This window comes from Gloeophyllum trabeum (genome assembly GCF_000344685.1).
Source record: "Gloeophyllum trabeum ATCC 11539 unplaced genomic scaffold GLOTRscaffold_00012, whole genome shotgun sequence".
In the NCBI taxonomy this organism is placed as follows: Eukaryota; Fungi; Basidiomycota; class Agaricomycetes; order Gloeophyllales; family Gloeophyllaceae; genus Gloeophyllum; species Gloeophyllum trabeum.
This window is the reverse complement of record NW_006920421.1, coordinates 134,909-157,144: the sequence shown is the minus strand read 5'-3', so window position 1 is coordinate 157,144 and position 22,236 is coordinate 134,909. Positions and strand designations below refer to the sequence as shown.

The window sequence follows — 22,236 nt, the reverse complement described above, 5'->3', positions numbered from 1 at the left end:
AACATGTAGTACACTGCAGTCCCGTTGACTCTGTCTAAAGTCTCCCTGTAGGTTTGAGAGTTATGGTACCGTCGGGGGCGTACACTTGGCATGTGGCGTGCGAATCAGAGCTAATAAACAAGGGCAAATAGGACAAAGCGTGCTTTCACGAACTCCCTATATATATAACTCGGAATAGGATCAATCTTCGAATTTACTTCTCTTATTCAAGCGACTGCCGAACTGTTATACCCAATTGTCTGGGTAGCGCGTCAAACTATCCTGCCCGCCTCTATCACCTCGTAACGGTGAGCACCCAGTAATACCTGCTTGCGCCACATGATTGACCGAGTGCCACTGAAGAATGGAATCGACCAGACTACAATCAGCAGGGTACTCGGATTTCGACGTAGCGCAGGCAGATATCGACCCGTCCACAATGCTCGACATACTCCCTGATGAAATATTGAGGGAGATCCTCTCCCACTGTTTCGCCAACTCCACATCGCAAGAATTCGGGCAGCGCGACGTGCCTTTCCTGCAACAGCGCACCGCGATCATGCTCACCTGCGGAAGGTTCTATAGAATCATTGAAGACAAGATCTTCTGCAAGTACGTGACCATATCGAGCCCGCATATGATGGCCACCGCTATACAGAAGAGCGGGGAGCTTCCGCTCTTCGTAGACGGGACCTTTATCAGGTTCTCGGAATTCAGCGGGCACGACATGTTGAGGTTGGGGCAGCTGATCAATGCTGCAGCACGCATACTATCTCTCGACCTTACGACTTCGAGAGAGCTGCTGCGCCAATGGACCCGTCCGATGCCAATGCTAGAAGAGCTGACTCTGAAAAGAACTCGTACCGGACACCACAACTTAGGGGCCCACCAGAATGAGGAATTCCTCCTTGTTCCTTTCCGGTCCTCGCATCTCTGGAAGCTTCATCTGAAGGGCTTCACCTGGCGGTCAATCGAATCACTTCTAACCAGCGCAGTCGAGGACTGCTCAGTGAAGGACGTACCCGGGAAAACTGCTACTCGATCATTCTTACGTGGATTGGGACAAATGCCCAACTTGCGGCGGCTAAATGTGGCAACGGATATGAAGCGCGGCAACGTACAGGACCCTTATCCGGTAACGCTTACTCACCTAGAGTCCCTAGCGGTACGGGTGAAGGAGGCGGAGGACGCGAAGTTCCTTGCCTGCATCACTGCGCCGAGCTTGCGGCAGCTCTCTCTCAGCATCCTGGCACCCGACGATGACGTTCCTGCCATCATGGGTTATGCTATGTCGTCAATCCAGCAAATCGCTGCAAACCAAGATCTTCAGAGCGCATGGATTGATGCACCCGAATCCAGACGGCTCTTTGTCTCGTTGGGGGAGGAAGAGTCACCACACACTGGGGTTCACCTGATGTTCAAGAATATCAGGAAGCAGAAGATATTGCTAGATCTAGTAAAGGAGCAACTCGGACCTTACTTGCACACTGTCGAGAATCTAGAGCTGAGCGACGGGGACGGATATTTGCCAAGCGCCAAAATCTCTCGCTACGAGCTCTTCGAGACCATGGGTAGGGTCAGATACCTTCGGGTGCAGGGTCGGGCCAGCGAAGCTATCCCTTCCGGATTGGCTTACCGCAAGGGTAACGAGAAAGAATATCGCACAGTCTTTCCACAGCTCGAGGACCTCATCCTGGAGTCCGTCCGGTTCCGGCCGCATAAGAAGAAGAGTAGGAAGGCATTCCTAAATGATCTAATAAGATCGTTTCAGCATCGCGACCAGGCGCGTAAACCAAAACACCTTACCGTTTGCGAGGGGACCGGGTTCAGGGAGACGGATATCCCGAAATTGAAGAGATTTGTAGATAACGTGGAGTTGACATGAGACATGGTCACCTAAGGGCTTCAACATCCATATACAGTACCATCTAATGAGATAGTTTCAACGTTGCGGATAGGCCTACACCAATACATGATACCATTCGTGAAACCACGAATATCGAAAAGCTACTGAGATTCCACAGCACGTGGAGTGGGCCGAGGAGAATCAGACGGAGAGTAGATGAGGACGTGGGGTAGCAGTGGGGGATCGGGTGTCGGATAAGCGAGCGACATGACACTTCATAATATTATGTTCGAAGTGTTTGGCTTCCTTCGGGTTTGAATGCAGTAAAGACCCATTAAACAAGCAATCGAACTAGGTATTGGGCTTTGACGGCGACGATGGGATGATATGCATCACAGCAACTGGGGACGGCGAGCAATACTCGAAACACCAAGCGAGATCTTTAGTGATATGCTGATCGCCGTCGAAATCACCTTTTCTTAGTCTTGCAAAGCGGAAGATGGACTCGTTGACGGAGGTATACGACCGATAGCGGTTACGATGAGGGTTCGATAAAGGGACCGTCTTTGCTATTGCGCCCCCGTGCAAACATGACCAAACATTACCTTTTAGAGAAATTTATCATGTGACCTCCGACCCCTCCGGCCATGTCACTAAAAATAGAGAACGTAAACGCATTGCGTAAGCTGGCTATGCCCGCGCTGATATATTTACTTTATTTCCGTCTACTCTTGTCCTGCTGTAGTCTAGCGGTTATGATGACCTCCGCAAATATCGGAGGTGTTAGGTTCGATTCCTAGTGATGCAAGTTTTTTCTCCTTTGCAGGGTTAGGGTTTATCACGTACCTTTATGCAATATTGCTTTTCTGTAGTATCTTTGTCCCCTATATATATTACAGGTCTACATATTTGAATACAAAATTTTATGTTCCTATCCTCTTGGTCCCCAGTGGTTACTCTAACTAGTCGGACATGCGCCCGGAGGGAAGTCCGCGTTTGCCGGCGTCACATGACTTTCTTCTCGATATGGTATCTTTGTACATGTTTGCACGGGGGCGCAGTAAAGCTACCTTAAAGGGACCCAGCCTGAACAGGAGGAACGGCATTTTCCGGGTCCGCCACAAAAATCCGCCCGCCGGCTACTGCACACATTCATGATCATGATCCTGTCCTCTCTAAGTAACGCGTATAAATCTATTATTGTACGCTCGCAATATACATGTACAATTACCACATCCCACAGTGAACAACAGTAGACCCTTCCAACCTGAAAGGAAGGAATAGAATAAATAAAATACAGCATGCTCCAGAGAAGGCGACATAAGTTATCGTTCGTATCATAGCGCACCGAGGTGCTCCAGTTCCTGCCGGATGGTACTGGGCACGTCCGGCGAGCGGGGCGTGATCTTCGTTTTGAATGGTGCAGGCAACCTGAAGGGACACGGTATCAAGTTTGGTACCATCTGCACGGAAGGGAGGGAACGCACACTACCACACCTGCGTCAATGGTGGCGCTCCGGTCGGGCACGATTGGTTGCCCGCTGTCGTCGAGCGGCGCCTCAAAGTTAAACGCCCAGAGCATCATCGCCATCTGGATGAACAACACCTGGTTGGCGAAGTTGTAGCCCACACAGATTCTACATCAACACCGCAAGTCAGAATAGAAACAGGCTATTCACATATGTGGGTGCCCTACCGTCGTCCAAACCCGAAGGTTCCGTGCCCCATCTCGTGGGTGTCGGGTGGGACATTGTCTTTCTGCCCGGACTCATCGAGGAAACGGTCAGGACGGAACTCTTCGAAGTCGGGGTAGAGCTCGGGGTCATGGTTCATAGCCCTGCAGAGTACCGTCAGCAACCCACCACGGAGCGCTCATAGGAAAGAAGACGCGCCAAATGTTCGGGATCACCGTGGTTCCCTTCGGAATGAGGTAGCCGTTGTAATAGTCATCCTACGGTTGCTGTTAGATATGCAGTCAGATGCATTTAGGAACAGACGCGTGCCTCTGTTGTCCGTCTCGGGACCGCCACGGGACCGACTGGTCTCCATCTGAGACTCTCCTTCACCATCGCGCGGATGTAAGGGAGTCGGGGCTTATCGTCGAAGTTGGGGAGTCGGTCGCGCCCGACAACCGAGTCGATCTCGGCTTGTGCGCGCTTCATCACGTTGGGGTAAAGCGTCATCGCGAGGACGAAGTTGAAGAGTGTACCGAGCGTCTGGATAATAGAGGTCAGTCGGGTACATGCGCGGCACTGATGTTATCGTACCGTCTCGGCACCTGCAGAGCTGTAGAAAGAAATGTCTATGTAAATGCTGCGAATGTTTAGGACGCATACGACTTACAACATGATACCGGCCAACCATGCAGCCTCGGGCTTCGTAAGACCGTGTCTCGCCTGGTTCTCCTTGAGTCCACGCACGAACGAATGCTACAGTCCTCGAAATCAGTACATTTTCCGTTTTCTCAAAAGACTCTCACCTTCTGGGTGTCAATGTCGTCGCACAGTTTCTCGAACATGTCCGTCTCGCGCTTGTACCAGTCGAGGCCGTCCTTCTTCCACTTGGCCATCCACGTCGGGAAGTGCTTCATGAAAGGGAAGATCTCGACGAGGTACGCGCCGGGCACGACGGCACCGGCGATGCGTGCCGTGTGGGCGTGGATACGCGTGATTAGTGGCTTGTCCTTGGGTGTGAGGCGCTCCCTTCCGTAGACAGCGGTCAGAATGTTCGACGCCGTAGAGCTACGAGAAGACGAAGATAATCAGGATACGCGAAGGGGTGAAGTTGACGCTATGAATACCGTTTCAGGCAGTCTTGCCATTCATCAGGTGTTTCCAGAATGTCCAAAACACTGAGAGCAGCTTCTTCGTGTTGCTGCCCCTGGAACTTCTCACATCCGCGGATGCTGAACTCTTCATGCGAAGCCCGGCGCATCTTACGCCACCTAGTTTCGGGATACATGAGCTTCTGCTCGGGTTAGCAGTAGGCATGCGTCTACTTACACATCTCCGTATTTCGTGAAGATCATAAATATGCCGCCAGTGAGAATCTCGCTGGCCATGATAAGCCGTGGTCTGTCGCTGTAGATGTTGGAGCGGCGGTCTGAGAGAGTAGGCAGTCAGTCCAATTCATCATTTTGAGAGTTATCCTACATACCCATCAAGTCCGCGGCGGTCTTGAATGTGTTCAAGATGACGACTGGCGTACCCGCCAAGTTCAATGAGTAGATCGGACCTTGGAACGACGTAAGTGAGTATCGAAACCCCATCGTGAAATTGTGAAATCAAACGTTCGTACCGTATTGTTTGCTCCATTCAGTAAACTTCAGCCATGGGAAGGCAGAAGGGAGCTGAAGGGCGTTCCCGAGGAGAGGAATGCCTGGGGGACCCGGCGGCATCTTGCGGCGCTGAAGCTGCGTCTTGATGACGACGTTCAAGACGAAGACGACGCATGCCGCAAAGACGACCGAATAGATACTCAAAGCCATCTTGAACGACGAGAGGACAGAGAACGCTGAATCAATGCGAAGCTTTTGAGTATATTCCGCACATCAGCCTAGGCTGCGGGTATCAGCGCTGTGGCGTATTTCCATGCCGCCGTCGACCGTCGAGGACAACCGCAACGGCGTCGGCGAGAATGAAGGACACAGCCCGATTCGCAAGGATCGAGATAGCTTTGATCTCGCAGATCGTTGCCCCGTTGATTGTTGACCGCGAGCGGTAGCGGGTGGCAGTGTGGCAAAATAGGCAGGACCCCGGGAACTCCGATGAGCGCCAGGTTGCAGCAACACAAACATACGGCCGCAGCGTGCGCTGTCGACGGCAAGCTGCCAGACTTCGCTTCACTCGTACGGAGCTATGTCTTCGAAGCCCGTAGGCGACGCTTGTCGTGCGCCGAACTGTTTACAGGAACGACTGAGCGCCGTCTTGTCCGCACAGGCGCAACCGCGGTAGTGCCTCCGTGTTGCGTTATACACGCTCAGCAATCTATTCCGCATCCATCAGGCAACAAAAATGCACAGACTTGCTAAGGAAGTGATTACATATACCCAAGGTTGCGGACTGGAGTCCGAGTTTCTTCCCTCCTCTCGCCCTTAGATTCAACTCGTTCGTCCGTCAAGGACGCGCCGTGTACCGTCTATCCTTTAATCTCTCTTTCGGCTTAGGCACAGGAACATAGATCTTTCCTTCCCTTTCTATTTCTGACTTTGCCTCTTTTGCTTCTGTGGTATTTGTAAGTTGATCGGTCCGAGACCTGCGCCGCTCGTCATACGTAGTGACCTATATATTCTTCGCAGGTACACCTCCTCCTATTTTCCCTCTAGCACATACAACACAATGGGTGTCGCTCGCCGAAAGGTTTTGATGCTTCACGGGTGCGTTCCCACAGTCGTTCATACCAGCCTCTTGAATTACTGACCGCTCCAAAAATTCCAGCCATGCACAGAACGCCGACATCTTCCGCAACCGAGTCAGTGTCCATTATCTCGCTCTACCGCGTTGTCTAACAATAATTAATGCTCTTCACATTGCTCTCGTAGACGGCGAACATTGTGAAGGCGTGCTCCGGCTCGGATATCGAGTTCGTATACGTTAACGCCCCCCACATTCTCTGGCCGACCGACTTGCCTCCCGCGCGTTCGTCTGTCGGCGAGGCGCGAGTGAACGACGTGTCCTACAGTGAAGAGTCAACAAGCGCTCCGCGCGCGTGGTGGTTCATGACTGAGGCACGGACCAAGTGCCACGGCATTGCCAAGGGGATCCGGGCTATCCGTGATATATTGGCCCAGGATGAGTACGAGGTGAGGAGTGATAGTGTTTCTTGAACAGAACAAATGCTTATCAAGTCTTTATAGGGAGTTTTTGGGTTCAGGTTCGCATCTTTGATTCGTAGCTTTCATATTTCTGACCCTTATCATGCTCACAGTCAAGGAGCCGCTATGGCCGCGACGATCTCTGCGATTGTGAGTTTGTTCTTCTGAAATGGAATATTCAACAGAGGCTTATCCAATGCCGCGCAGCTCGAGAGACCTTACCTCCATCCCGAGTTCATGAGCAACGGCAAGCCTATTCACCCACGCTTGTACGTCTCCTTTCAAATTCCTGCCTCCTCCCCACCATCTCACTGTCACCCACAGCCGCTTCTGCGTCGCCGTTTCTGGCTTCATCCCACCTTGTGATCTGTCCGACATTATTTTCAGCACGTCGTACAACACCCCAAGCGTCCATGTGGTCGGGAAGAACGACGTCGTTGTTCGTGAAGAGGATACCCAGGTGCTTCTCAACAAGTCAGCCGCCAAAGTCGTTGAGTACCATGTCGGCGGTACGATCTGTTCACTCCTCATCGTTTGATCCGTATCTCATTTGATGTCCCCGAACATCAGGTCATTTCGTACCGATCACACAGAAGTGGCGGAGTTTCTTCGCAGAGCACCTTCAGCATCCAGAAGTTCTCATTCCCTCCCCCGCTGCGTCCTCGCCAGCAAGTTCGTCCACTGCACTTGACAGTGATGGCACGAGCTCCCCCGCTAGCTCTGTCACAGATCTCGACTTGGCACCAGGAGACATTGTCCTGGAGGAGGAGAAGATCGCGGATGTCGAGATCAAGGTAGAACCGGCCGCTGTCCCAACCAAGACCGAGGTCCCTACCTTTGCTTCCGACCTGGAGCTGCCCAAGCTGCCTGGCCGCAACTTTGGCGAGCTCAAGTTCCCCACCGTCGCACAGTTCAAGCCACAGCGGCCCGTCGTCCGCGTCAACACCGTGCCGAAGTACCCATACTACGCCTTCCCCTCATTCCGCCTCCCCGACGGCATCACACACTCGCCACTTACAGCCGCGCCCTCCGTCACGGTCTCCGTCGCGGATCTGCAACGCCAGGTGTCCGAGCTGCAGATATTCACAAATTATTACTGGCACTTCATTTTCATCGCTTCCTTTTTCCTGCCGCACTCGTGGCGGCTCGTATTTATTCTCCCCATGCTTCTTTGGGTTTATGGTAGAAGGGTTATGAGGTGGCGGGTGTGATTGAGTGGTATTTATTGTCGAGATGAGATATTTGAATGGACTGCGAGTACTCGCTTACAACTACGCTCCTTACTGCATATCAAGTTAACTATAGTAGACCACAGCAGGGCTTGTGTGTATCTCCTAGACCGTATAGCCAGTTATTTATTACCTGTTGTTTGAATAGTATCGGGTCGAGTCTTTCCTGCCTTGATGTCGCACGGAGAGGCCCAGCAATACTACCAACATTCTTTTGTAAATCTCCATCGAAAAACATAGTGAGACCTGAATATAGACCATTCGGTATCTCACCTGCCGGTGGGACTTCACATTCGACTTCATTGGGCCGTTGCGGTTGGACTCTGCGCTTGCACTGGTGAACCACCGGTGAACGCTGAGATAGATCGCCGCCCAATTGAATCAGTCAGTGATGGTCCCTGAGGAAGCGCCCGCTTCCCATGGCAGCCAATCACAGCTTTCTCGATCTACACCCGAGGTCTCCGGGGACCCTGAGACATCGAGATCCGTCCCCGGGCCGTATGTATGCTGTGCTGGCCTGCGGTGCCGCATTTTGTGATGCGGGGCAGCGCCGTATCCGTTGAAGCTCATATTATGGCTGGAACGCGTCTGGCTGCTCGGTGTCCTGCTCGTCCTGCTCCTCCTCGTCGCCATGACTTCCCTGTTGTACCCCGTCCTCGTCGCGCTCGCCGTCCTCGTCGTCTTTTACCGGCGGCGGAAGAACACGAATAATCTCCCGACACCCCCGGGGCCGCCCTCGCTACCTATCCTCGGGAATGTACACCATATCCCACAGCAGGCGGCTTGGATAGGCTTCAACGAGATGGGGAAGAAATACGGTGAGACAAGTTCTGCCACGACATTCGGGAGGGACTTGATGTGTTTTACTTTCGAAGGCAACATGTTGTACTTCCACATGCCAGGGAGATCCATCGTCGTTCTCAATTCTGCGAAAGCTGCTCACGACTTGCTCGACAAGAAGAGCTCTATCTACTCACACAGACCATACTTTGCAATGACACACGACGTGTACGCTGTAGCCGCTCAAGCCCTGGGCAAATACTTACCCTTCTCTCTTTCGTAGGATTGGATGGGTAAGTCGGAGTCGCACTCGTGGAGTCTTTGAGTTAACAGTTCATAAAGGATTGGGCGCTCCCAATCATGGACTACGGCGAGAAATTCAAGCGCCACAGGCGATACCTCGAGGAATACTTCCGCAAACGCCGCCTGCCCAACTACTACGCCACTCAAACACGCGAGGTGCACCGCACCTTGTTCGACATGCTCGAGGATCCAGAGAACTACCAGATCCACTTCAAACGGTACGCTTTGACCTCAGTGTGGTGGTTGTTCCTGATCTGATCGGATATGCAGATTGGCGGGCGGTATCACGATGATGATGTCTTACGGCCACGAAGTCAAGTCCAAGGACGACGAGTTCATCCGTATTGCTGAGAAGGGTGTAGCAACTATCGACGCAGCTGGTGCAGTTGGCGCCCACATTGTCGACTTCTTCCCGTGGTGTAAGCGTCTCCTCCCTTCCCCAAAAGCATCACTGACCGATAGATCTAGTACGTCACATCCCCGACTGGATGCCCGGCGCCGGCTTCAAGCGCCTCCCGCCAGGCACGCGCGAGGACATGCACGCCTTCGTTAACCGTCCCTTCGAAGAGGTGCTCAAAAGGATGGCGGACGGCACGGCTGTTCCATGCTACACAATGCAGATGCTCGAGGAGACCAAGGGCAAGGACAACGAGGGCGTGCGCGATACGGCCGCGATCACGTTCTCAGCCGGCTTCGACACGACGTACTCGGCGCTGATGACCGTGCTAATCGCGATGTTGCTCAACCCGGTCATCCAGGCGCGCGCGCAGGCGGAGATGGACCTTGTCGTGGGGAAGGATCGGCTCCCGACGTTCGAGGATCGCGAACATCTTCCGTATCTGCAGTGCATCATCCTTGAGTCGATGAGGTGGGGATCTACCACGCCAGTTGGTATGTGATCCATCTTCTATGTGAAATGTAGTGAGCGAGAAGTGACGTCTGGTTCGATAGGTGTTCCACACAGGCTTTGCCAGGATGATGTGTACAACGGGTACCACCTCCCGAAGGATACGATGGTCATCGCGAATGCATACGCCATGCTTTACGACCCCGAAGTCTACCCGAATCCTGAGGAGTTTAACCCCGACCGGTTCCTCACAGGCGAAGGCCGCACGCCCCAGCCGGACCCCCGCGGTCCAGCATTTGGTTTCGGTAGAAGGTATAGTTACGATTTCACTCTCCCTTGTTCTGGCCAGTACAATAACTTGCGAGCGGGTAGGGTATGTCCTGGGAAGGATATCGCCGAGAACAACATCTGGATCTCGACTGCTTCCCTCTTCTACGCGTTTAAGATCACACCCGCGATCGACGAAAACGGGAGGGAGATTCCTATTGACAGCACTTTTGCGGAGCACAGCGTCCGGTAAGGGATCATTGCCTATGCCACTTGCCTCGTTTCCGGCTCCTGACGACGGATTGCAGGCATCCGAAGCCGTTTAAGTGCACGATTACGCCACGGAGGGAGAACTCTCGTGCGTTGATTCAACAGGCTGCATGGGCGAAAGGCGTGCTGTCTGCTGGGCATGAGGACTCGTGAATGCAGGGCTTACGGAGTTGGTTATGATGGGTGTCTCTTGTCACGATATTTTATTTATCTCGCTCACGACTTGTAGTACACTCGCATTTGCTGCATATAATTTCTTTCTATTGTGCAATAGTGTCTGGCCTGAATTTCTCTTTCTTTGGGAATCCTAAACGGTCCGCATCTGAGAGCTAGTATATTACCCGGGACCTGCAGGAGACAAGCTGCATTCCTTCTTCCACCATGCCAGGAGCGGTCGGTGCCGCAAGAATGTTCTCTCAGTACAGAAAGTAACACGTGTAATTTGTAAATCATATTTGGTGTGGGATGAGATAGACATACAGAAGATCCCTAATGTGCCTGGAAGGGCCAGGAAGGTCGGAACCGAGGAATTCTCTTGTTGAGGCATGTTTTGTGCCATCGCTGATAAGCTCTCGTTTATTGGCAACAACGCCGCAGTAGTAGATCAGCATTTGAACAGTGAAACCTATATCATCGCCGTTGGCCGCAACAGGCTGCTTGCAATTGCGTAGTCGTGGGAGTGTGGCAGTCGACCGCTGCGCTACGAAGTGCCCGACTGATGTTCTCACGGTATGTCTTTCACATCGCACGGCCGCAACTATCGGACCCGATCATCAACGCGTCTATCATTGTCACTGAACCGTCCGAAAGCACTGCATTGTAATTGCACAGGCCGCACGCCGTCGACGCTGGCCATCAAACCGCTCTGTGGCAATATGTCTGTCACAGTGATGCCCCTCCCGCGAGGCAGCATCGGTCCGAGTACAGGATCCCTGCCTGGCGGGCGATGGAACAACCACCGTCGCGGGCGGATTTGGTAAATAGGCTGCGTGATTGGAGATCTAGGCTTTGCTTGCACTTGCTATATTACAGCGAAAACGCATTTTGTACTGTTACCAGGCCGTGTTTCGTCGGCGCACATAGACCAGTCCCCCGTATCTTTCTCCTCACCGTCCTCGCGATGGCCTCCCCAATGTCGGCACTCCTTTTCTTAGCTTTGGTATCGGGTCTCCTGGTGTATCGCTGGGCGAACCACCGGAGACGATCCGGCGGTCTTCCCTACCCTCCAGGTATGTGAACCAGTCGCTGTCGCAATGAAAGCTTTGTTCAAGTGTGAGGGCAGGACCCAAGGGTGATCCGATAATTGGGAACCTTCGCCAGCTTCCAGATGGCAAGAAGCAGCCCCTACACATTACCTACAAGGAGTGGTCAAAGAAATATGGTAGGGTGCTATGTTATGTGCCCTGGCGTCAGCGTAGACTCACTCCTGCACAGGCGATGTCTTCTCCATTGAATCCTTCGGGAACCGCGTTGTGGTCCTCAACTCCGCTCATGCTACTAACGAACTCCTCGAGAAACGCGGCAACATCTATTCTGACCGCAACCCCGGTGTCATCCGGAGACTGTTAGTTTCTTCACTTCATTCTCACCCCAAACGCCATTGACCGGCGCGAAACTTACAGATCAACAAACCATCACTTCCCCGGCATGGATTACGACGAGGAGTTCCGCACGTACCGCAAGGTCGTGAACGCGGCCTTCAACCCGTCCGCCGTCAAGGACTACGGCATAATCCAGGAGGAAGAGACATACGAGACGCTCGAGCACCTCCTCGACTCGCCCGAGAAGTGGTTCCTGCACATGCGCCGCTCAGCGGGCTCCGTCATCCTGCGTGTCACGTACGACCACAAAGTTCGCGCGCTCGATGACCACCTCGTCGAGATTAACGAGGCTGCGATTCCGAACAACTTGCGCGCGGTCACCCCCACTGCGTTCGTGGTGAACTTCGTTCCTTGGTGTCAGCTCCCTTTCTTCTCGTTCTCGTGTAGTGCACAATCTGATTCATTGCCGGTATTCAGTGCAATACATGCCCGACTGGTTCCCTGGAACTGCATACAGGCCCTTCGTCAAGGAAGTGCTGGATGGGCACATGCGAATCCGGGATACACCTTGGGTAGAGCTTAAGGAGCGCATGGTATGTCAAGACTATCACTAACAGCGACGCTCCTTGCTGATGTACTTCCTCAGGCCAAGGGTGCCATCAAGCCTTGTTACGCCAGCAGACTCTTGGAGATGAAGGGCCAGATAACGGGCTCCGATGACGAGGAGTATGTCATCAAGGGTTAGTCTCTATACTCCCTATTTATCGTACTTTCCTGACGTACGCAACCGTAGCTTCTGCCGGTGTCATGTATGGTGCAGCAGTGGACACCACCCTCGGCACAATGGCCAGCTTCATACTCGCCATGCTCCTCTACCCCGAATGCCAAAAGAAGCTGCAGGCCGAGCTCGACTCCGTCGTCGGCACCAACCGTCTCCCGACGTTCGCTGACGAGGACCACCTGCCGTACCTCCGCTACTGTGTCCTTGAGACCCTCCGATGGAACCCCGTGGCACCCCTTGGTCTGTCGCATGCCGCCTCGCAGGACGATGTTTACGAGGGCATGTTCATTCCCAAAGGATCGATCATGGTCGCGAACCAATGGTGCGTAGCGCAGTCATTCTGCTCGGGCCGCTCTTGAAATTGACATGCCTCTCCTGTACATAGGGCTATCCTACACGACGAGAACATGTATCCCGACCCCATGAAGTTCTGGCCCGAGCGCTGGGACGGCCGCTTCCCCCAGGCGCGCGACGCTCGGCTCTACGCCTTCGGCTTCAACCGCCGCATGTGCCCCGGCCGCCACCTCGCGTATCGCTCCGTGCTCATCATGGCCGCGAACATCGTCTCCTCGTTCACGCTCGTGCCGGACGAGAAGTCGCCGCTGCCCGCCAACGTCAGCCTCGGGACTGGCCAGACATTCAAATGCAACTTCGTCGTGCGCTCGCCGGAGCGTGCGGCGCTGATTCGGTCGACGGCGGCGAGTCTTGACGCTTCGGATTAGATTTTGGGTGTTATAGCTGGGTGGGGACTGCATGATATTATTTATTACGTGTACCTGTAGATATGCCACTATTAGCCGGGCATAACACACGCCCGCGCAGAGCTCTCTATGCAATTATTGTAATAATTTGCTCTGCGGGACGTGTGAGGAGTTTACGAGTCTGAGGCCAATCCGCAAGTGTTGGGGAAGAGGTATTGGCATTCAGTTGCATCACTTCAAGACACATGTGGCGGTGAAATGCTGAAATGCAGAGCTGGCTACAGGCCTATGTTTGTGGCTGTTTCCTTCGGACATAGCAGCCACAAAGCCTCTCGGGATATGCCGTGCCTTGAACGACTCAAGGAGCGGTTCCCTTGTCTTCCTATCGCATCGTCTCCGTTCAACTCACGGTGCTTTCACATTCACGTTGGCATAGACGTCGTGAAGAATTCCGTGGTTGATATGCTCATTATTGGACTACTGGGCTCTGAATTGGCTGCGTCGTTGAGGCTGCAGCATCGCTCTCTGTTTGGACCCGGAAGGTCATCTGGACTGTCAGGACTGATTCTCAAGAGGTGTACATCTTTTGATTTTATAAGCATGCGGATGGATGTCGAGGTCATCAAATCAAGCGTGGCTGAGAAGGGACAGGACGAGTCCGTTACCCGAGGCAGCCAGGGGCACCACATTCGCCAAAGCTAGCGTCCTCCCAAGTGCTCTGTGTCGACGTTCCTTCCCAGAGGTCCCAGGCATCTCGAGTGGTACAAGCCGGATATGCAAACTTCGATCGCGGTTCTGCTTTACCGTCCCGTTATCAGCCTTTTTGTCTTCCAGGTCCTCTGTACATGCCGTTCTCTTTATCCCAGCTCTCATAATCGTTCTCATCAAAACCATCTTTCCCTCTCTCTCTGGCCTATGTTGTCTCTGGGCAGCGATCGGTCTCGTCCTCCGCGATGTGGTGCCAGTCTCAGCTGATCTGGCCGTCCCAGTCGACATCGTGTTTGCACGCTGGTCCATTGCAAAAGACTGGGTCCCCTTGGGATAGTACGTTTTGGAGTGTCGCGAGGGCTCGTGCTGCTCGCAATGCTCAAGCTGTTGCTCTGGTCAACCGTTGCCTCCGTCTAAATGTAAAGCAGAAACGCCCACAATCCATGCTGGCCTCTCTAGCCTTGACAGGTCGGAAAGCCAGGCACTATTCTACTTATTCTCGAGGACGCATCAAATCATTATGTACCTCCCGGAGACATAGAAGGCTGGGACTCGGAGATTGATACCCGCGGTATAGTCCCGTCAACGCCCGCATCAAGAGCATCGGGAAACCCTCGAGCTTGAGTTATCCAGTCGAAGCCATCGTCCGACTGCATGGTCCACCGCCCTCCGTCCTAGTTATGCATGGCTCGCGGACTTGAACGTGAGCGGCGTCCAGCAATTGGCATAGTGCGAGGCCCTATTAACTTGACTCAAGGTGAATAACATGTATTGTGGGTTTCTTTGTCTTCTGCCGTAATCGCATGGTACGAGGTCGCAACCAGCTCGACTCTTGAGATTGCCGCACTCTCGGTGCCTAGGAGATATCTCTCTTCAACATGAGATATCTGGTGACTTGCAATCTGGCGTCCGGGAAGGTCAGTGGCCGATCATTACTACAAGTGGTATGCTGAGGTTCAGGGTAGCAGACGAAAATATATTGTAAGTGGGGTACCCGAGGGCCGCGTTCCGTATTCAACTGCCGTTGTAACGTAGCGAGCGCACGTCTTCGCATTTGCGTCGATGGGTGCCGTCGCACCACTTTCATTGTTCTGCCATTCACGCTGCTCAGCCCCGCTCGTTGCTGGATAAGTCTCTGCAAATATAATGAAGCACTACCACCCCGCTTCCAGATCCTATGGGTATTCTTCTAAACGTTTACCCACCGGATCCCTTCAGCTGGGAGAGAACGTGGGGACCGAATTTCTTGGCCGTACTGTTGACGTCTCTGTGTCGGTCGTACTGCCTTTACCCTGCTCAGTCCAGCTCAAACATTGTCGAAGGGAAGCACAATTTTTCGATGGTCGCCTTATCATATTTTCCACGACTGGACCGATGTGGTTTGTTTATCGGTCCGGAAGTATTGCTGGTCGACTGCCCGTATCTGGGCTACTTTCTGGGCCTAAGGCACTCACGCAGCGTCGCTCATTTGTTATAAATGGTCTGGAAGGAATTCCCGGACAACGTACTGTATGTCATTGCACAAATTGTCATACATAATCTGATCTTCCCTGTCCGATGGCACTTAGTCTGTTCTTGTCTCTCCATCAGCGCCCCTTGTATTTTCTCTCCCGTCTCGTCCTCCCTGTATGGTTCTCAGACTGCGGCGCTACTGCTGTTGCCTCCCGCGCTGCTCTCAACGCCGTCCCAGTTGATCTTCTCAGCGAAATTTTGCAACTTCGACAAGTCGCCCTCCTTGGACCTGACGGCGTTGGTTACGGTAATGAGTTTGAGCGGTTGCGCCTTGCGATGCTTAAACGACTTGATCAGATTTTTGATGAATCCTTTCTTTGCGTTGGTCTGCCAGAACCGGACGGAGTCCAGCTCAAGCGTCTTCAAGTGGGGGAACACTGCTCGATATTCCTTTTCTTTCTCTCTCCGGTAATCCAGGCCTGAGTTGATCGCGTTGCTGCCCCAACCTTCGATCCGAAGACGGCGCACGTTACACATGGCCTCGAAGAGTTCGTACCGCCTGGTCGCAGCACCGTCGATGTATCTCTTCCCATTGGGTAAAATGAGGTTGCAAACCGCACCGAGGTATTGTCCTAGAAAGAATGAATGGAGACAGCTGATAAGACTCTTCAGGTGCTCGACTTTCTTGAATGCGAGATGTATCCCTCGCCTCGGGGCCCCTTCTGCCATCAGCGACATATATAACTGTCTAGCACCGGGTGAATGGAACATCGCTGTATCAAGTTGCTGGTTTGCTGCGACACGGTCTAGTAACCTGCGGGCTATCATCATGCCGACGAACGTCATTGCGTATTCTGCGAAGATGTTGAGTCGTATTTCCAGCAGACGTGGTGCATCAAGGTATCTGAGGAACTCGGCTTCCTCAAATCCGCTCATCTTCAGAGTCAAAGACTCGAGGTGTGGGTATTCCACCACGGTATGTGTGCCAGCGCCTTCCGCCATGTCGAATGCGACGGTTAGCTTCCGCAGGTTGGGCATCGCTCGAAGGTCCGTCAAGAGCCGCCAGGCGGTAATATCTCCCCGCGGTTCTGATATCTCGAGCTCTTGAATTGTCTCAGCGAACATGGGCTTGATGTCCTTGTAAGCAAGGCCGTCAAGGCACAGTATCTTGAGGTACGGGCTTCGAAAGTACTTCAGCAAATCGAACTCTTCGTTGTCATCAGCGTCAGGTCCTGAGGTGTCCTCTAGTGCCAGCACCTCGAGTTTCGGCAACTCCACTTTCCACAGGCTCAGCAGCTCTCGAGAGGTGACCAAGTTGAGCGAGCGGATACGCTCAGCCTCGTCCGCGATGAGCAGCAGCTGGGCTTGCTCCTCCCTAGTGTCTTGCCGATCCAAGCATCCATCGACGGAGAGGGGACGTGTCCCACTACGCGTCATTGCTGCTTTCATGACGCCTGGGCTGGTGATCGTAACGCCTTGCCAAAATGCACCGTCGCCGTAGACGACGTCCCTGAAGCGCGTACAGACCAGCATTATTGCAGCTCGGAGGTGCATGGATCGCTGATCACGGCCGAGAGGGATTGGCGTGTGGCTGGACAGGTATTGGAGAAGAATCTCGGTGACGAGTTCATCGGGAAGTCGGTCGAATACACTAGGAATAGGCATACTGAAGACTGTATTGTGTGAGGAGGAAGCCGATGGTTGGTTGGTTGGTTGGTAGTTAGCTGTAAGCTTCAATCGGTCGTTCTCAGGAATGTGGCTCGCACAGGTGGAAGGGATCACTAACAGCTGTGGGCTCCAGTGGTAAGACTCGAGATTGGCGTCTTGGCTATTTCTTTTCAGAGATGATGATACGGTGAAAGTCGGGTGATATTGTCGTTTACGGTCTTTGGTCGCAGAGAATCCGGAGTGTGGCTCAGGAAGAATTCTCGGCCGGATGGATGGCTTACAGTTCTTGGCTATGGTGGTATGGCCTGACCGGTAAAGCTATCTCTGCTGTTGTGCGATGGTCAGAGTGAAACAAAGATCTATGCCAGAGAGATGGCGTGGGGTGGTTACGTTCAACGCGTTGTGGCGGCTTAAGAACCTGCCTCGCCAAACACAGCCAAATTGAGATGTGGCCATCTGCTGCTCTCGTGTTGGGATTCATGCAAAGTTCATGCACGTTCATGGCTCATGTCGCATCTCATCAGAGAGCGTTCACGCTTCTTCAACACCAGCGGTTACTCCTGCGGCAGCAACTGCCTTCATCTCTCGTGAGATATCCTGCGTGCCAGCACCAATCTGAGCGCCATGCCTCTAACTGTCGGCAGCATGGGGCATCGTCTCGTTTTCGAAAGCGATGTTGGCCTCTCCAAATTCCAATCTATCAGATAATTATTGCTACAATTCACGATTTTCCTGCAGAAAATGTACGATGAAATCTTAGTTCACGTGTTTAATCATCAATCTCGGGAAAGAGAATCGACAGACCTCCAACGAGAGTCCAATAATCGTTCACTGACTACGGAGTGTTATCTCAAGGTATGTACCACCTGACGTGAGCCTCCTTATTAACAAAGCCCTCGTGGTAACACCCACGTCTAGCCAGCCGCTCTACACTGCTTCACAGGCAGAGCCGTACGGCATCCGGAGCTGACACTTTGGGTGGTTCTGAATTACGGGCGAGTTCAGTCCATATCCATGCTTCATCCAGTGAGTTTATACGCCGCACGTACAAGCGTCGGTGGCTTCAGGATTTTGCAGACCAAATACAACCAAAGCTCTCGTTGCCACACCTACACACGCCCGGGTGATGCCGTTCCGCGGTGGAAGAAGCGGAGGTGACGCTCTCCCATTGTCTCCTCCATCTCTTCCATCGTGATAACCGTCTCCCCTTATGCTCGCTACATGGGCCTCTCAAGTCGTCCGCAGACATTCAAGAAGAGCCTCTCATGCCATCCGTCTGTCAGGCGGTCTCTAAATGTCCGGCTTGTCTGCTTTGTCTTGGCCTTCGTCGTGCGGTATCTGCTATCTTGACTGTTATCCAAGCTAGCTGCCTCTATCGGAAGCATTCTCTCAAGGAAGGTTAATATTTATTCGGAGACATAGCGACGAAATACAACTGGGTGCAGAACCTATGCAAATCCTTACACTACGGTTCGTCATGTCTGCGCCTACGACTTCCAGTGCCAAAAGGCCAACAAGTCGTGAAAGATAGCCCTCTCGCGTACGACATATGCGAGCCTTTAGCTCTTGCTGTACCGACCTTGATTATGGCGTGTCGAGACATACGACGAAGGTATCTATTGGGACGCTTGCGGCGCTAGGGGGGCTGTTCCTCTCGACTTGATGTGGCTTGCTTGGACGGTATGTTGAATTCTCTCAGGATGGCAAACTCGATACGGTTGTAAGACAAATGTGATGATTCATATCCCGTATCTATTCCAAATTGAATCAAGGAGTGTTCTGCATTGTGCAGATTTGGTGTTGCGAGGAAGGAACGAGATTGGGCCGTTTTATCCTCATGGTTTCAAACCATGCTTGTGTGGACCCGTCCGTATGTTGTCAATGGTCCAGAGCATGGTTCACTGAAGTCACTGCAATCCGAAAGGTCTGGAGTCTCGCAAACATACCAATTTACTCATGAAGCTCACGCTTTGGACGACCCTCACTTTTTGGCAGAAGAATATTCAACTTAGTACGATTTCTACTCGATACATCCCCACTTTTATACTAATATGCGACTCAGTATTCGTCATAAATGGCGAAAATCTTCTCCCACATCCAACTTCATAATCCCCCCCCTCTCTGTTCCTAAGTTGTAACCGGTTCCTCCAATCCTCCCCGTAAACGCTGGGTGATTGGACCGGCTGTTCAGTCTTATCACTTATCCCAAGTGACATCCTTTACCAAGGCCTTCAAGTTCACGATGTCGCCTTTGTTAATCTTGCGTGCCTCACCAATAGTAAGTTTGTTGAGTTGTTGTGCCTTGTCGCGACACTCTAACGATCTTAAAAGATCGCCAATGAACGTTGGCCCGGGTCTGGAGCTTCCCTTCCTTTTCGGCCGTCGAAACCAGACCGACTGTAGGGTTAGCGACTGTAGGCAGGGAAAAGCGGGCGGTGGGTGTCCCTGTTGTTGTCTCTGTACGCGATCCCCGACGGCATTGCCTTAGCGCCTTGCCCTTCCACGCGTAACATGCGAACCTTGAGCATCGGCCTGAAGATTTGACACCATGCTGCCCCGGTGCCGTCAGCGTATCCATCTCCCTTTCGGATGGAGACGTTATCCACTAGCCGAAAGCAGGGAGCAACGTGTGCTGCCAAAGAGTGCAGCAAGGCTGCCTGGGCTCTAATCTCCTTGAATTGTAGATCGATCCCCGGAAGGTGTCCCTCTCCGTCGCCCAGAGTAATGTGCACATTGTGTCGCGTCCGCCCCAATAATTGGAACTCGGAGAACGGTAATGGCCTGTTCTCGGTGATCTTGTGAAGATGGGGTGCAACGGATTCCAATATGGAGGATATATCTTCGTCCGCCGCGCTGACCTTGAAGCTTGCATGCTGTAACACCGGCGCCTCCAAGTAGGTGAGAAAGCGGGCGTCCTCGGCCTGGGTGATTCCAACTGCAATAGACGCAAGTCTGTCGAGCTCCACTCGGGACGGCTTGAGCACATCGTCCGGCTTCCAGCAATCGGCGAAACGATAGAGAACTTTCAGAATCTTTCGCGCAGGCAGCCGAGCCCGGAAAGGTAATTATACCCCACTCGGGTCCACAGTGCACCACGACTCACCACTCTTGTTTTGATCAGGACACAGCATTAGCGGAGCAAAATTGGTGATACCCTACTCCAATAAGTAAGCCGTGGAGCGGCTGCTGAGTGCGGAAAATCTCAAACTTCTCTATCGTTTCGCCGATTGCTGTCATAGGGACCTGAACTGCTAGGTGGTGTAACTCTGGTGCACCCGATAGTAATAAGACCAGTGCCTCCGTCTCGAGCTTCTTCACCGCTTTTTGTCCATCGTGCATGAGAATATGTAGATTCTTAACTTTCCCCAGACACCGCGAGAGGTTATACCTTAGAAGACGCAAGATTGTCCCGAGTTCTCCAACGTGATGGAAGTGCATTTTCAGCACCTCCAGCGAGCCCTCTGCGAAGGTGATGCATAGACCATCCGTCTCCTCTAAGACAAATCGAGCCACAGACATTTCTGTGTTCCAGGGTATCGTGTCCAACATACGGCTAATCGAAGGCAGCTCCGAGTTCAGGTCATTGGGTAGCGCCAAGAACTCAACGCAAGCGTTCTGCAGATTTGGTGCATGTAAGAGACCCAGGCCTTTTGCGTGCTCCTTCGTCTTGATGATGAAGGATAGAGAATGCAGGGTGGGGAGACTGACATCCTGTGGGTAGCGTGCAGTCTCCCCGAATAGCCCCGAGTCCACATCCAAACGGCGTATACTTTCCATGGAATCCAGAGCATGTAGTATGATCGACTCGTCTTTCTGCGTCTTCCATGGTCTCCTCATGTCTTCTCTGTCTGTCACAGTGAACGTCATCCCCTGAAGTCTCAACGCTTCAACTCTCTTCGTCATCAAGGTGCTGGCCTCCCGGTCGGTAAAGCCCTTCAGTTCCACCGTCCTCAACGTGGAAGTTTTAAAGATGGCGAGAAGATCCTCTTCACGGGTTTCAGGGTCATCATGTGTGCCGTGTATCATCTCCAAGACTAGATCCTCCAGTACAGAGACCTCAGTGTAACGGTCCGCATCCCACTGTGCCAGTACCATTCTTGAGGTAATCAAGTCCAGGCTCCGAATTCGTCCTCTGTACTGGAGAAGAAGGTCGAGCCGCGATAGGTCCTCCTCCTCCTCTACATCAATTAGGCGCCCACGAATGTCGAGCGGTTCATCCCCACTCCACATGATGGCACGTCCCATGGCCCCGGAGTCCGTGATAGTGATATTTTTCCAGAATATCGTTAACTCAACGATGAAGGATTCCCAATCATGGCATACCAACATGAGGCGGGTGCACTCGTCATATGGGTATGGGTCATGCCTGTCGGCAGGAGTGGCGTCCTCCAAGTAGCACTCGATCACTTGGTGCTGGAGGGTAAGAGGCAGCCTTTGAACATCGGACATGGTTTTATATCGTTAGAATTCTGTGGATTCGGCTGCTAGTGGTCGACGAAAACTTGGAATGACATCCAGTCAGGAATGTGGCTGGCATCAACGTGATGGGGATAACTCACAGCAAGTCGTGCTATTATCGCGTACTCTTCTTCTAAATGAAAAAGCTCAAGACGATAGCAGGCGTTCTTTTGTGGCCGGTTGGATGTATAGTGCGTCGCGGCGATAGGTTAGTTGAGGAATCAGGATTGCAGCTCGAAGTAGCGCGAGAGAAATAGCTTCCAATGGGTCGAGTTGATTGGATATATCCTTCCCAAAATTATTAGATTCGGGTGATTTTTGGACGAGAAAAACTTCAGCGATGTTGGTGCGTTGTTGATGTGGTTGAAGATGTGTTGATCATGAACGAGGTGTCTTCTACTGTTTGTTCATGCTTATCGTCAATATTCCCACGCCACTCGCCCTGTGTCGCTTGTGCCGTCCTACTATACTGCAGCAGCAGAATGACCGTACTTACGAATAGTATGTAGATAGACGATTTCGAAGAAGAATGCAATATAATAGAAAAAATTATCCACATGATATCTTCAGACTGCGGACTGCAATGCATACCA

At 52.6% G+C, this 22,236-nt stretch overlaps 7 protein-coding genes across 7 annotated transcripts; 4 read left to right on the top strand and 3 right to left on the bottom strand.

Annotated features, from left to right (window-relative positions):
* Positions 1 to 343: 343 nt before the first annotated feature.
* GLOTRDRAFT_131690 (uncharacterized protein) lies at positions 344 to 1,864 on the top strand (the record flags this gene model as incomplete). The annotated part of the gene is made up of 1 exon (XM_007870573.1): positions 344 to 1,864. One exon carries the CDS (start codon positions 344 to 346, stop codon positions 1,862 to 1,864), a length of 1,521 nt encoding a protein of 506 aa, XP_007868764.1.
* Positions 1,865 to 3,162: 1,298 nt separating this feature from the next.
* GLOTRDRAFT_140198 (cytochrome P450) lies at positions 3,163 to 5,312 on the bottom strand (the record flags this gene model as incomplete). Its single annotated transcript, XM_007870572.1, has 12 exons — positions 3,163 to 3,256; positions 3,313 to 3,462; positions 3,522 to 3,662; positions 3,688 to 3,776; positions 3,823 to 4,041; positions 4,093 to 4,111; positions 4,169 to 4,254; positions 4,305 to 4,566; positions 4,626 to 4,769; positions 4,828 to 4,927; positions 4,982 to 5,059; positions 5,123 to 5,312. The coding sequence occupies 12 exons, from the start codon at positions 5,310 to 5,312 to the stop codon at positions 3,163 to 3,165; spliced, it is 1,572 nt and encodes a 523-aa protein (XP_007868763.1).
* Positions 5,313 to 6,162: 850 nt separating this feature from the next.
* GLOTRDRAFT_140197 (uncharacterized protein) lies at positions 6,163 to 8,088 on the top strand (the record flags this gene model as incomplete). The annotated part of the gene is made up of 8 exons (XM_007870571.1): positions 6,163 to 6,200; positions 6,262 to 6,295; positions 6,366 to 6,626; positions 6,681 to 6,697; positions 6,752 to 6,788; positions 6,846 to 6,907; positions 6,963 to 7,147; positions 7,209 to 8,088. The coding sequence occupies 8 exons, from the start codon at positions 6,163 to 6,165 to the stop codon at positions 7,847 to 7,849; spliced, it is 1,275 nt and encodes a 424-aa protein (XP_007868762.1). The 3' UTR covers positions 7,850 to 8,088.
* A 470-nt stretch (positions 8,089 to 8,558) lies between these two features.
* On the top strand, positions 8,559 to 10,617 carry GLOTRDRAFT_64108 (cytochrome P450). The gene is made up of 9 exons (XM_007870570.1): positions 8,559 to 8,685; positions 8,743 to 8,875; positions 8,931 to 8,940; positions 8,990 to 9,168; positions 9,221 to 9,369; positions 9,419 to 9,841; positions 9,902 to 10,109; positions 10,170 to 10,313; positions 10,373 to 10,617. Exons 1-9 carry the CDS (start codon positions 8,670 to 8,672, stop codon positions 10,485 to 10,487), a joined length of 1,377 nt encoding a protein of 458 aa, XP_007868761.1. The 5' UTR covers positions 8,559 to 8,669; the 3' UTR covers positions 10,488 to 10,617.
* An 837-nt stretch (positions 10,618 to 11,454) lies between these two features.
* On the top strand, positions 11,455 to 13,378 carry GLOTRDRAFT_140195 (cytochrome P450; the record flags this gene model as incomplete). Its single annotated transcript, XM_007870569.1, has 8 exons — positions 11,455 to 11,563; positions 11,617 to 11,715; positions 11,769 to 11,898; positions 11,957 to 12,291; positions 12,353 to 12,468; positions 12,522 to 12,615; positions 12,669 to 12,978; positions 13,042 to 13,378. 8 exons carry the CDS (start codon positions 11,455 to 11,457, stop codon positions 13,376 to 13,378), a joined length of 1,530 nt encoding a protein of 509 aa, XP_007868760.1.
* A 2,322-nt stretch (positions 13,379 to 15,700) lies between these two features.
* Positions 15,701 to 17,182, bottom strand: GLOTRDRAFT_131685 (uncharacterized protein; the record flags this gene model as incomplete). Its single annotated transcript, XM_007870568.1, has 1 exon — positions 15,701 to 17,182. The coding sequence occupies one exon, from the start codon at positions 17,180 to 17,182 to the stop codon at positions 15,701 to 15,703; it is 1,482 nt and encodes a 493-aa protein (XP_007868759.1).
* A 2,408-nt stretch (positions 17,183 to 19,590) lies between these two features.
* Positions 19,591 to 21,634, bottom strand: GLOTRDRAFT_131684 (uncharacterized protein; the record flags this gene model as incomplete). The annotated part of the gene is made up of 2 exons (XM_007870567.1): positions 19,591 to 20,178; positions 20,345 to 21,634. The coding sequence occupies 2 exons, from the start codon at positions 21,632 to 21,634 to the stop codon at positions 19,591 to 19,593; spliced, it is 1,878 nt and encodes a 625-aa protein (XP_007868758.1).
* Between the last annotated feature and the right edge of the window lie 602 nt (positions 21,635 to 22,236).

Excerpts from the sequence above, each read along its gene's own strand:
- GLOTRDRAFT_64108 (XM_007870570.1), top strand. Across the intron at positions 9,169-9,220 it reads TACCAGATCCACTTCAAACG|ATTGGCGGGCGGTATCACGA; the intron begins GTACGCTTTGAC and ends TCGGATATGCAG. Across the intron at positions 10,314-10,372 it reads TTTGCGGAGCACAGCGTCCG|GCATCCGAAGCCGTTTAAGT; the intron begins GTAAGGGATCAT and ends GACGGATTGCAG.